Here is a 12,212-nt window from a genome sequence, read left to right as displayed (position 1 = left end):
AAGTCACTGAAGAGATGTCAGTTAAGTAATTTGATGTCAATATATAAATGTGCGTAATTGTGAAATGAATCTACTCATTTTATGTTCTCTGTTACTTGTGATTTCTTTTACTCTAAGACACAGAGCACTCAGGATAAAGAGAAAGCTGAGCGAAAGAGAAAGGCAGAAGCAGCTAGGTTGCATCGTCAGAAAATAATGGCTCAGATGTCTGCTTTGCAGAGGAATTTCATTGAAACCCACAAGCTCCTTTATGAAAACACGTTGGAGGCACAGGGGAAAGAAGATGCTATTATGGAAGAAGAAAGGTAAGAAAAAGCAGATGTAGAGTTCTGGTGGGGAAATATTAGTTACCTGAATGGGATTCTGCCACGAAAAAGTCCTGACAGTAGAGTCATCAAATTAGTTTCTCAAATTTCCCACCTGCAATGCTTGTTTGTTCTGTTAAATAATTATACATAAACTAGGTTACTTGTTGATGCTAGAACAGTAGATTTGCTTTATGGAGGAGCATAAATTAAACTGTAAGTAAATTATTTTTTTCAAATGGTAATTATCTGGAGAATATCATTAGAAAGGTACTTAGCTAACATCACTGTACTTCAGGAAATGACTGTCTACCTTGTATGAGAAATATCTGGAAAGATATGGAAGCCACTATGTGTTATGTTTAAGTTGCAGTGAATAAAATATGCTTCTTGTAGCTCTAGTTGCTGTTATTTCTTTTCATTAGTTTTTTAAATCTAATTTTATATTGGAGATGTTCAGTTTAAATTGATAGAAGGGAAAAAGGTTCTTCAAGAGAATGAATTGCTAACTTGCAGACTAGATAACTCAATTTTGTGTTACTCTGTAATTATATGTACTGGAATAAATACAGTAGAATTAATTTGCCGTCACTGAGGTCGTACACAACTCAGAAATTTTTTTTTCCTCTTGTACTGCTTGAGATGAGTAGGTGCATTATAAGCTTTTCTTTTTTCCTCTGTTGAGGCTTCAAATATATAAACAGTATTGTTTGTATTGGACAAAATTGGACAAACCTCTTAACTGTTACAGTAAATCCTGATTTGAGTGTGTATTAACATCATATGTGACTTTTTTTTACCATCTTTGTAAAATCACAGGTTTACTATCACCCACTTATTTTAGTTCTTGTGTTAAATTTCTTTGATTTTTCTTTATTAGATAAGTATAACTTGCATGTATAACTTATGTGTAACTTACAATGTTTTTAAATGAGTCAGTTGTAGAGAAAATACTGCATTAGCAGATGAGTGGTGGATAATGAGAGTAGTGCAGCTGCACATACGTGGAAATAGCCAGATGCAGAAATGTCTTAGCTTTATGTCATAAACTTTCTGCAGTGTGATTATACTTTGATAGGCCCTTAGCAATGCAGCTAATAACAGACATTCTTTGAATATGGATGGATATTGTTTTAACAAAAAAAAAAAAAGGCAGAGCTTTGTGAGTTTGAGCATGGCTTATCATTTATGAGTAATATAGTTTTAAAGACTAACTATTTTTAACAGTTTTAACAACAACGTAGTTCTGGACGTTTGCATTGCTCCTGTTCTAGAGATGCTTCAACAATACACTGCACTTACACCAAAAATTATGAATTGTCTTAAATTTGTTTGGGAAAGTAGAGAGATCTACTGTATGTGTTGATGGCTGGTTTTTTGGGTTTTTTTTCCAAGAATGGGAGATACAATTTTACTGTATCTGTAAGATTACAGTAGGTTTAATTCAGTCTGTATTGCATGTATTTGCCTGAATGACCTGCTGATTTCTAGATTCTGATACTAGATTTTAATGAGGATTCATTTTTCTTCATCGTTTTGCCATTGTTTGGTTTTGTAAAGCACTTATGTATAAAACACATGATGCTGGCAGTATGCTTTGGAGTCTGTTTCTTCAGGGAAAAAATCGTTCTTCTCATCTGTTATCTGTGTTATTTCAGTGTATCTTCAGCAATCGATTACTCCAGAATTGCTTTGGGTCCCAAACGAGGTCCATCCATTGCTGAGAAAGAAGTTCTGACCTGTATTCTTTGTCAGGAGGAGCAAGAAGTAAAGCTGGAAAGTGCTGCTATGGTATTATCTGCTTGTGTCCAGAAATCAACTGCCTTAACTCAGAATAGGAGCAGAATTCTTGAATTCTCAGGGGGTATGCAGTTTTCTTCTTTTAGAGTGCAAACAGTTCTGTTCCTAGCGTTATGTCCTTTGAACTGAATTAAACTCTGCATTCAGATTGCTAAATGACCCACTTCTGTTAAGAAAAAAAAAAAAGAAAAATGTTAAACTGCTCTAAAATCTGTGCTTTAACATTTAAAAATGAGAAGTGTGTGAAGATACAGACTTTTCCCTGGCAAATAAGAAAATGCTTTCGTTATTCTCACAAGGAGTTCAAATGAACTTAAAAGATTTCGTGGGAGTAGTTACTTCAGAGGAGGAAGAAAGCAAAAATGGTAACTTTTTTTTTGTTCAAGTACAACAGCAAACTTTCACAACGTAGGAAAAATACATTTTCAGAGTGCCAATATGGTAATCATGAGGGTTCTTTCATGTTCAGGAAGTGTGCTTTTCATGTTCAGTTGTGTTTTTTTAGGTATGTCAAATTCAGGTGTATTGTTCAAAATCATAAAAGTACACCAAATTAGATCTAGAGATCTGCTGTTGTTGAGCTCAGCATTATTTAGGTATGTTTAAGAGGAAGATTGTATCTCGGTTTGGGTTCATATGCAGCGCAAAGGCATCAGTATGTTATTAAGATAATGCTATAAAGATTTAGACAGATTCAGTTAAAAGCCTTGCCTTTGTTATTCACTCATGGTGTTTATGTTAGTGGCTTGTGAAAGTACAGTGGGTTAGTTGAAGAAATGTATTATCTAAGGACTAAAAAAGTGCTTTGTTCATTTAGAACCAAATGAACCTCATTTTTAACCAGTTTACTGTTGCTTTTGGATTTCTTGCTAGCTTGTGGAAAGTCTTCAGTAGTTTGTGAACTCAGGCTTGTGATTTTGTTAAAATATTGCTCTGGAAATGCTCATGAAATCCATTTTAATTTGATGTCTTATACAGGTGGTTTTTTCTGTTCATACTGATTAGAAATTGTTGCTGTTTTTAAATGTTTTTGTTTCTGCTCTGTTTTTTTTTTATAGATACAGTAGATCCTCTGTTCATGCATCCTGACTTGCCATGTGGAACCCACACAGGAAGCTGTGGCCATGTGATGCATGCAGCCTGCTGGCAGAAGTAAGGATAGATCATGGCAGTTTTTCCTGTTAATTTACCTATTTTCTGAAAAACTCTAAATGCATATTGAAAACACAGTATAGTGAATGGATATTGAATTGAAAACTATCTACTCATCTAAAAATGAAATATGGCACAAAATAATTTTTCAACTGATGAGAAAATGCATCATCAAAAGGTTTTGGTTGCCTTTTGTGACCCAGAGAAGAATCTGAGGAGGTTAAATAAAACCAATGGGTTAAAAATAGTCAAGAATAAGGAACTTTATCTAATAGATCTTATTCTTCCTCAGTTCAGTGAGAACCAGTAGGAGCCTTCTAGATGGGTGTTCTACAGTAGTCCTTAAACATGTGAAGTCTGTTGTCTCCTCAGTGTTCTAAGTTGAAGCTGCTTAATCCCAGTGAACCCAGGAGAAAAGCTGGCATGTAGACTAGAACACAAATAGTTTAATCAATGAATGCAGTTTACCCCCTGTCATGTTTAACAAACTGAACAAAAAGTAAGACAGAAGAATTGGTACATTGATTAAAAAGTGTAATAGGCGTTTATTGTTTGAGGGAGCCAGGGATTTACACCAAAGGTGTTGGATTAGAGCACAGTCTGAAATATTAATAGATCAGGCTGCTCATTTTCCAGTTTATAGTCATCGTGTTTTCCTGTAGCTTTCTGTGTAGATCACAGGGATTGAAGCTAATATTCTCTGTGTTTTGAGTCCATAAAGGGTCAGTAACTCTAAACAAGATAGATACTGTGAAACTAGAACTTCAGTCCCGCCAAGGGACTATCAAGAGATAGAGTTGGGTCATGCAAGTACAAGTTATTTTATGTTGTCAAATAATGTAAATATTTTCTTGATGGTTGTTTGCACTTATGCCATTTTAATTTAAGAAGCCTGACTAAACTTCTGGTGTTTATCACTTATTTTTTTTATATTTATACTTTTATTAAAAAAAAAAAAAGAAATGCTACAAGAAAGATAGGTGCACACACTTAAAATGATACAGAAGTATGTTCCTTGAGTATAATACATCTGCTCTTGGCAGATCGATCCACATCTACGTAGATCTAAGTAGTACAACACTGGAGCTCAATTCCCTTGCTCTTTTTAAGAAAAGATGACTTGCTGTGTGGGTAAATGGGATTAAAATGGACAACAGGCTCTTCTCATACAGGATGGCACAGAAGGTTTGAGTATAGTCTTTTACTTATTATGTAACAGACATTCTAACTTACTAATATTCGTCCAAATTTTCCCTGCCACCTTTCTGGAGTGTCTGTGCAGCCTAAAAATACTGCACAGTACTCTAATAGAGAACCTTTGTAGTTGATATATATATGAGGAGGCGTTTACTGCAGTAACAGTTGTTTAAATTTGGGAGAGCAGATGTATGTTTTTGTTGATTGTTAACAGATTGCTTTCATAGATACTCTGTAATCATTAGGACCTTGTCAATCACCCCTGCATACAACCTTTTTCTTATTAGATAAATTATATTTTTTTCTTAAGATATTATACTTCAAAGCAAAACAATAATTAGCTACTACCTTAGTGTGGAAGTTACATAATTTCATATGTTTTGAAGATCCTACATGTCCAGCCTGAGTGTTTGTACTGAATTTACTTTCCTGTAGTCAGACAAGCAGATTTGAGTGTTAGGTTGTTTTGTTCCTAGTAATGTCAATGCCACTGTGATGTTAATGAAATCTGAACACTTACTGCATTCACTAAGGGATCAAATTTATGTAAGAAAACCTGTAAAAACATTATAGTTATTTCTCAGTTTGCTTTTGAATTCAAAATGTCATATGATGTTGTAGTACAAATTACTATTTCTTTCTTTTAAGAAAAGACTATAGATTTTTTTTAATTAAATCTTAGATTTTCCTAAAATTAAACAACAACTTATGAATCCTATTTCGGTATTTTGAATGAGTTTCTTATGAGGGATGTAAGATACTGTGTTTAAATGTTTAGAAGATGGGAAAGAAGAATAGAGAATATAAGGACTGTTTGTATATGAAAATGTCATTAAAATAAATCTAAAGGGATCGTAAAGCAAGGAAGAGCTGCCGTTATTTTGACTGAGTGGCATACAATGCATTTTTGCCTGAGTTCATATAAGCGATCAAAGGTTCAATTTTATTTTCATGTTCAGACACAAGAAATAGTTATCAAAGGAAAGGTATTAGGAAAAGAATTAATAGAGATAATAAGACTTAATTGTGTGAAATTTAGTTTTCAGGTCACGTATGAGCCAATTGTGTTTTCTAGTAATTCTCTTTTTAACGTTCTAGGTACTTTGAAGCCATGCAGCTGAACTTCCGACAACGCCTACATGTTGAACAGATATTTGACTTAGAGAATGGAGAGTATCTTTGTCCACTTTGCAAGTCTTTGTGCAATACCGTGATTCCCATTGTTCCATTGCAGGCTCAAAAAATAAACAGGTGAGTTAATAGACTGCATAGCCTTCTTTAAGAGTGATTTCTGGGGTGGATTGACTTTTCATATTTTGGGAGGGTAATCTTGGGCTGAGCTTCTTAGTCTGTGTAAATGGCTGTTTATCTGCTTATTGACCACTTGTTCAAATATGCTGCTTTTGGTAGCCAAAATCATTTTTGAAAGCATTTCTAAGCTATTTTTGGAGTATATGCCACACAAGGAAATATTAGGTCTAGTACTTAGGCCAATGCTGCTTTTTTTTGTGTTTGCTCACTACTTTGCCTGCAAAAGTATGCAACTACTGAGGTACTGTATTTTAGTTGTGCGTCCTTTATTTTTAAAGACTTCATAAAGATTATTTCAGTGTTAAAGTAACAACTGCTTTCCATTTCTTCTCTCAGTGAGGACGCAGAGGCAGTAGCTCAAATTCTCTCCCTAGCCAGGTGGCTGGAAACCATCATAGTCAGGATATCAGGCTACAATGTGAAAAATGCGAAAGGTTTGTTATCTTCATTTTGGAGCTTGTTTGTGGGGTATCTAATACACCAGTTTTAAGTATGACACACGTGTTTTATGTAATATCACAAGAAAACTTAAAATTTAGGGCAATTTTGCTCTCAGTCAAGTCAGGGTAAAATAAAACTGGAGTTGAAGTCATAGGGCTTTCAGAGCTTGATAGCTTTATTTTGGGGTGTTCTCACCAGTTTTCTGGTTTGTTACCATTTCTGCCTTTGCTGTACAAGAAAATTCCATAACTTAGGGAGGATAGATGCTTGTTAACACTCAAAGTTTTTGCTTGAAAAGTTTGTAATGAAACAAAGAAAAAATTAATTCAGGGTGTTAGAATGAAATGTTTAGGAAACATATGTTACAAAGAATCAATATATTCCTTGCATCCTATGATGCAGGAAAGTTTTCATCTGCTTGGCTGTATTTTTTTTCTCCTTTTTCAAAACATAGAAAAAGCGCTATTTAAATCCTCACATATTTTTAAATAGAAATGTTAGAAGTATCAGTAGAGTATCTTGGCTGGTGAGGTCTGTTTACAATTATTTTCAAACCAGTTAACAAGGAGGTCTTCTGTTAGACTGCTGTAAAAATGATAACTTGTTTGTGTTTTCATTTGGATCTGATTTCTTCTGGAAGGAGATCAACAAAATGCTTCAACTTTTGTCAACAAGGGATTGGGGAACTCAGCTTTGGAATTCCATTCTATCCTTAGTTTTGGAGTTCAATCCTCGTAAGTGCTTTTTTGGCTATATTAATTATCTATGAAATAATCTAAAAAACTTCAGGATTTATATTGAAGGAAGACATTCACTTTTTCAATCTCAATACAGGCTTACTTGTATGTTTCTCTAAGTATTCATTTGAATATCAGCTCTATACAAACCTAGATGAACCTCTTGATCAAACCTAGCCTGGCAGTGTTTGATTTATTTGTGCAAAACTGAGTTTTCTATTTCAGAATTCCAGTCGTTTGGGCCACTTTCTGTGCTTCTAGACAAGTCACTTAATGTCTGCTTGCCTTAACTTTCCTGCTATATGTGTTTCAGGGTAGTTTTCAGTTGTTTTAGATAAAATAATTTACTACAGATTACTCAGAGGTGTCTTGTCCACTTTTGTTGCAGTGGACAAAAGCTCTCTCCCATCAAAGCAAAGCAAATAGGTAGGGGCTTCTGAAGTGTACTTAGCTGTCTTCTTTTAAATCAAGTACTCTTAAATCAAGTACTCTACTACTGTTACTTCTATCTGACATCATTGTTATGCAAAATACTTACACATCTGCTATTGTGAAAATGTCATCAGAAGGTTAAATCAAGATCATAAACAGGAGGAAGTCTTGAGTTTTACAGTCTGATAATGATAGGACAAGAGGGAAAAGTTTAAACTGTAAGAGGGGAGATTTAGATTAACGTTAGAATTTTTTTTACTCAGAGGACATTAAGGTGCTTGAATGGGTTGCCCAGAGAAGCTGTGAATGGCCCATCCCTGGATATGCTCAAGGCCAGGTTGGATGGAGTTGGATTTCTTCCTCCCTGGTTGGCTCCAGCGTAGTTGCTCTTATTCTTTCTATTTTACCCTATCTATTTTTCCATTTTATTGCTATTTTATCATGGCTCTTATTATTTGCAGTAAAAAAGAGAAAAAAATAGGAGGTCCAAAATGAGATTTGAGTACTTGGAAAACAAAAGTTAGTGAGAATCAAATGCATTCCTTGCACTGCTTAAGTGCAGGAAAGTTCTTTTTTTCTGCTTCTGCTATTTTTTCCTTGCCAAGGCATGAAGAAAGTAGTACTGAAAGCTAGTCATTTTTTCCCCCTCTTTAGGAAGGGTCTTTGTATTTTAACAATTCTTTCATAAATAGTCTTGACTTTGTTAGCAAACGACTGACATAAATAACAAGCGCTATTAATAGTGCAGGCTGAGGTTATCTTGGTTTACTCTTGCAGGGCCAAATACTCAAGCAGTATCAAGGAGATGCTTATTCTGTTTGCAACCACCATTTATAGAGTTGGACTAAAAGTTGCTCCAAATGAAGCTGATTATCGGATTCCTATGATGACCTGGAGCACGTGTGCTTTCACCATCCAGTGTATAGGTAAAGTATAATTTGGGTTTACTTCTTTTTATGGTTCAAAACTCTTAAGGCTGCTTGATTTGTAAAAATGTATGCAGTCTGGATGTATGTACAATAAAGAGAGTTCCATATAAGAAAAATATAGGTTAATTCTTAATACATGTAACACATGATCTTTAATCTGGTATAAAGAATAGAATGTTTTTGTTAGATGATACTGTATAGTTACGCTATTTACATAGGTAATGCTAACACTGGTGAGTTTAATCTTTAAGAGCTGTATTATGAACTGTAACATTAAGCATCAACGATTGCAAAGCTACTGAAGATGATTGAAATGCCATGCATCTTCTGTGTAGCCAAATATCTAATTACTATTGAAACAGAAGTTCCTTTTTCAGATCTTACTCAAAAACACTTTTCAAAGACTTCAGAATCTTGAATCATTCTTGAATGATCTACATGGTAGAACTCATTATTTCTGTTTATTCTTGTTTATTATATTCTGTTTATTCTTGAAAAATTCTTGTACAATTTGTAGAACAAATGTGGTTTTCTGTAATCTGAAGTTGCTAAAAACGTGTTAGAGTATTTTTTTAATACCACGTGAATCTATTTTTTGAAGGCAAAATAACCTATTAGCCTAAAAATACTTGCCTTTTCTGGCTAATGTACCTGCTTAGTGGTCAGTGTTGCTTCGTTTGTCTGCTGTATGCACAAAGATGGCACTATAGACATGGAGCTCTACCTAAATCAGAAATGGCTTTCAGGCAGGGAGAGGGTCAAGAGAAGTCTTTAACTGTGTTCCAAGCATTGAAAATGTAACTCTACATATCCATAAGAATGATTTGCCAAGTATGCCAGTTTTCCTTCTGACAAAGCTGTTGAAGTACAAGTGTAGTCTACTGTAATTTGGTAATGCACTTGATTCAGCTAGAGTGTCAGGAGTTCAGAAGGTTTGTAGGAGCACTAGGAAGAAGGCAGGAATAGCCAGAAAAGCTAATTACAGTTATTTTGAATTTTATCAAATGTGCAGATGGTTAGGAGAGGACTGGAAGCCACTCAGCTGTATTTATATGCACTTAATGTTGCATAGGTTGTTTTTTATTTTATCTCAAAGATAAATAAATCCAAAAGCCACCAGCCTTGGTGGCTGTTAAGAGTAAATTTTTGTCAACAAGGGTATCTATGTAATAGCTTCTATCACATGTGATATCAAAAACATATGAAAGAAGTATAAGAATTAGATGCATTACCAGGCAAGGATTATAGCATATGAGAGGTTGATATGATAGTCTGACATACGCTGGGCCATGTAACTTCAAAATACAAATGATTTACATGTTGCATATTAAACTGATGTATAGAAGTGCTAAGTTAAAGCACTGCTTTATATTAAAATATATATGTATATGTGTATATATAAATATAATGATATGATATATAGTTATAAAGATATATATATATATTTGGTAAGATGAAATTTACCAGTTCATCTCTGAGGTGACTAAAACATAGTAGCATTCGTTTAGATGTCTTTTTACTCAATTAAGTTCATTTAGCTGCTTGTTTTTTTTGTTGTTTTTTTGCTTTTTTTTTTTTTTTTTGGATTATTTTCTCTTTACTATCTCTCCAGAACCAATGTGCTTGGGGAGGGAATGTGAATTGTGTTCTAATTTGGGAAATGTGTTTTTACAAGATTTTTATTAAACTACAATTAAATGAAGTAGTGTGAAGTTGAGGACAAGATAGCTGTACAGCATCTCTGTTAACATACCTGGATATTTGTGAGCATTGTATAAGAGTAACTGAAGGTACAACTAAATCTATAGAATATCCTATTATCATTCAATGAAGCAGTGTTCCTTTAAATCTTAGAAAGATCTGAAGACTTTAAGGAAAAAAAAAGAAAAACCCCTGTTACAGCTTTTTACATATAAATCCTTTGATGCTATTATGCTGGATTTTTCAAGAGAATTCTAAGCAAGTTGCTCATCAAATTACGCTGTGCTTTAAGAAGGATGTATGCTAAGAAATGTTTTTACACTTGATTGTGTTTATATGTGTAACTCAAACAGAAATGTTATGTTTCTGTAGAACAAAGTAATGTAATGTTTTCTGTGTTTAATTTTAAGAAAACCTCTTGGAAACAGAGGGGAAGCCTTTATTTGGATCTCTACAAAATAGACAGGTATGGGCAAGTAGATATGTGATACATTTCTCTGTTGAGGATTATCTCGTAAAATACAGTTCAGGCTGATAACAAAAATGTTCTGGAAAAGGTTTCTGTGTTACATGAAAGTTCATATTTAATTCACTTGTCAATGTATTTCCTGTTTGTAGGGGTAGGATTTATTTTGCTAGTATCATTTTCTTGTCCAACCATTTTCTCTTGTGCTCTAGCACAGTGGCCTTAAAGCATTAGTGCAGTTTGCAGCTGCTCAGAGAACAACATCACCACAGGTCCTGATTCAGAAACATCTGGTTCGTCTTCTAGGAGGTATTGTGTTCCTTTTGTGTTGCAGAAGTTAAAACAACATAGAAAGAAAAGATAGATACTGAAAACAGTGCTAACTTCAGTTTCTCTGTTTCCTTACATCACAAAGTTTTGCTGCTTGACATAAACTAATTAGTAGTTCCAATCAGTAGAGCCAGCCCTGTATCATTTGAAGTTCCAAAAAATCCTCGAAGGCAGTTTACCCAGGCCTTGGAGTTACTTAGAGCATTAATGTTTACAGATGGCAGTGCTCAGAATTACTCAAATTGTAAAGACTAAACAGGTAGACAAGGCCACAAATCAGATATTTCTCAATTGTTAGACTTAATCTGTTTAGTATTTTTGAAAGGCTACTTGCATTCTAGTTTAAGACACCTTAAGAGTCTCAGAGAGAACTGTTTTTCGTATTTCTTGCCAATATGCTGAAAGTGGTGACCTTTTGTGAATACTCTTTTTTAAGTAGCCTTCCACTGAGCAGGATGCTTATGTGTACAGGCTTTTGGATTCTGCTAGATTGCAAGGCATCTAGTGTTGATGGTGAGATGCATAATTAATATCTCTATTTTGCAGTTCTTCTACCAAACTTTAAAACAGAAGACACTCCATCCCTCTTAGAAGTAGATATGTTCCACATTTTGGTAAGGAGGTTCATTTTATTCTTCAGTAATAATGTTTTTTTTGTGTGTGTTTTCTTTGTTTTGGGTTTTTTTTTCTTCTTTTTTTAGAACCTAGATTTTTGTGATTTTAACCTGCATTGACTCTTCACTTGCATGAATTAAATGATTGTGTGAGAGCTCTATACAACCAAATTATTGTATACTTCTGTGATGTAGAAGTATTTACTCTTAGTTCAGCTGTTTCTAATTTTTGTGTCTCTGTAATCTCACTGTTTGAATTTCATATTTGTAATTGCAGCCATCTTTTTACTACCTGTATCGCTATCAAAACCTGAGAAAAAGCATGAGTACCCTTTCTCAGACTGTGGTCCCCTCGTTTTCCTTTTGTCCAAATAGGCCTCATACATTTTCATTTGTTTATGTTCATTCTCATTATCTTCTTTATACTATTTCTCAGCATCTTCTTTCTTTCATAATAAAAATATTATATGAGGACCACTCTGAAAGTAGTGCCTCCTATTTTATTATGATGACCAGTGTCATCAGAGGCAGATGGTGGTATGACAGTAGAGACTGAACCATTTTGCCAGTATTCTATGGCATTTTTTTTGCCATGCAGCAGATGATAGCAGAGGAGCAATGTGACAAAATGGCATCTGACGTGGAATTGTGTATGAAGCAAAGGTGTGGAATTTAATTCACACAGGAAAAAAATGCACCTGCTGACCTTCATTGATGCTTAGTGAATGTTTATGGAGACAAACCAGTGGATGTGGGTGCACTCTGGTTCATAATTGGTGAAAATGCATAGCTGATGG

At 34.4% G+C, this 12,212-nt stretch overlaps 1 protein-coding gene across 1 annotated transcript in view; it reads left to right on the top strand.

Annotated features, from left to right (window-relative positions):
• Nucleotides 1–12,212, top strand: part of UBR1 (ubiquitin protein ligase E3 component n-recognin 1) — a 60,063-nt gene that overhangs the window by 35,070 nt on the left and 12,781 nt on the right. The window contains 10 exon segments of the mRNA XM_048948509.1: nucleotides 118–305; nucleotides 1,964–2,169; nucleotides 3,164–3,257; nucleotides 5,553–5,705; nucleotides 6,102–6,199; nucleotides 6,847–6,940; nucleotides 8,153–8,301; nucleotides 10,416–10,471; nucleotides 10,684–10,780; nucleotides 11,348–11,415. Coding sequence (XP_048804466.1) covers nucleotides 118–305; nucleotides 1,964–2,169; nucleotides 3,164–3,257; nucleotides 5,553–5,705; nucleotides 6,102–6,199; nucleotides 6,847–6,940; nucleotides 8,153–8,301; nucleotides 10,416–10,471; nucleotides 10,684–10,780; nucleotides 11,348–11,415 — 1,203 coding nt within the window.

The sequence above is a fragment of the Lagopus muta genome, chromosome 6 (genome assembly GCF_023343835.1).
Source record: "Lagopus muta isolate bLagMut1 chromosome 6, bLagMut1 primary, whole genome shotgun sequence".
Classification (NCBI taxonomy): domain Eukaryota; kingdom Metazoa; phylum Chordata; class Aves; order Galliformes; family Phasianidae; genus Lagopus; species Lagopus muta.
Note: the sequence above shows the minus strand (reverse complement) of the source record. Positions and strands in the feature narration are given on the sequence as shown.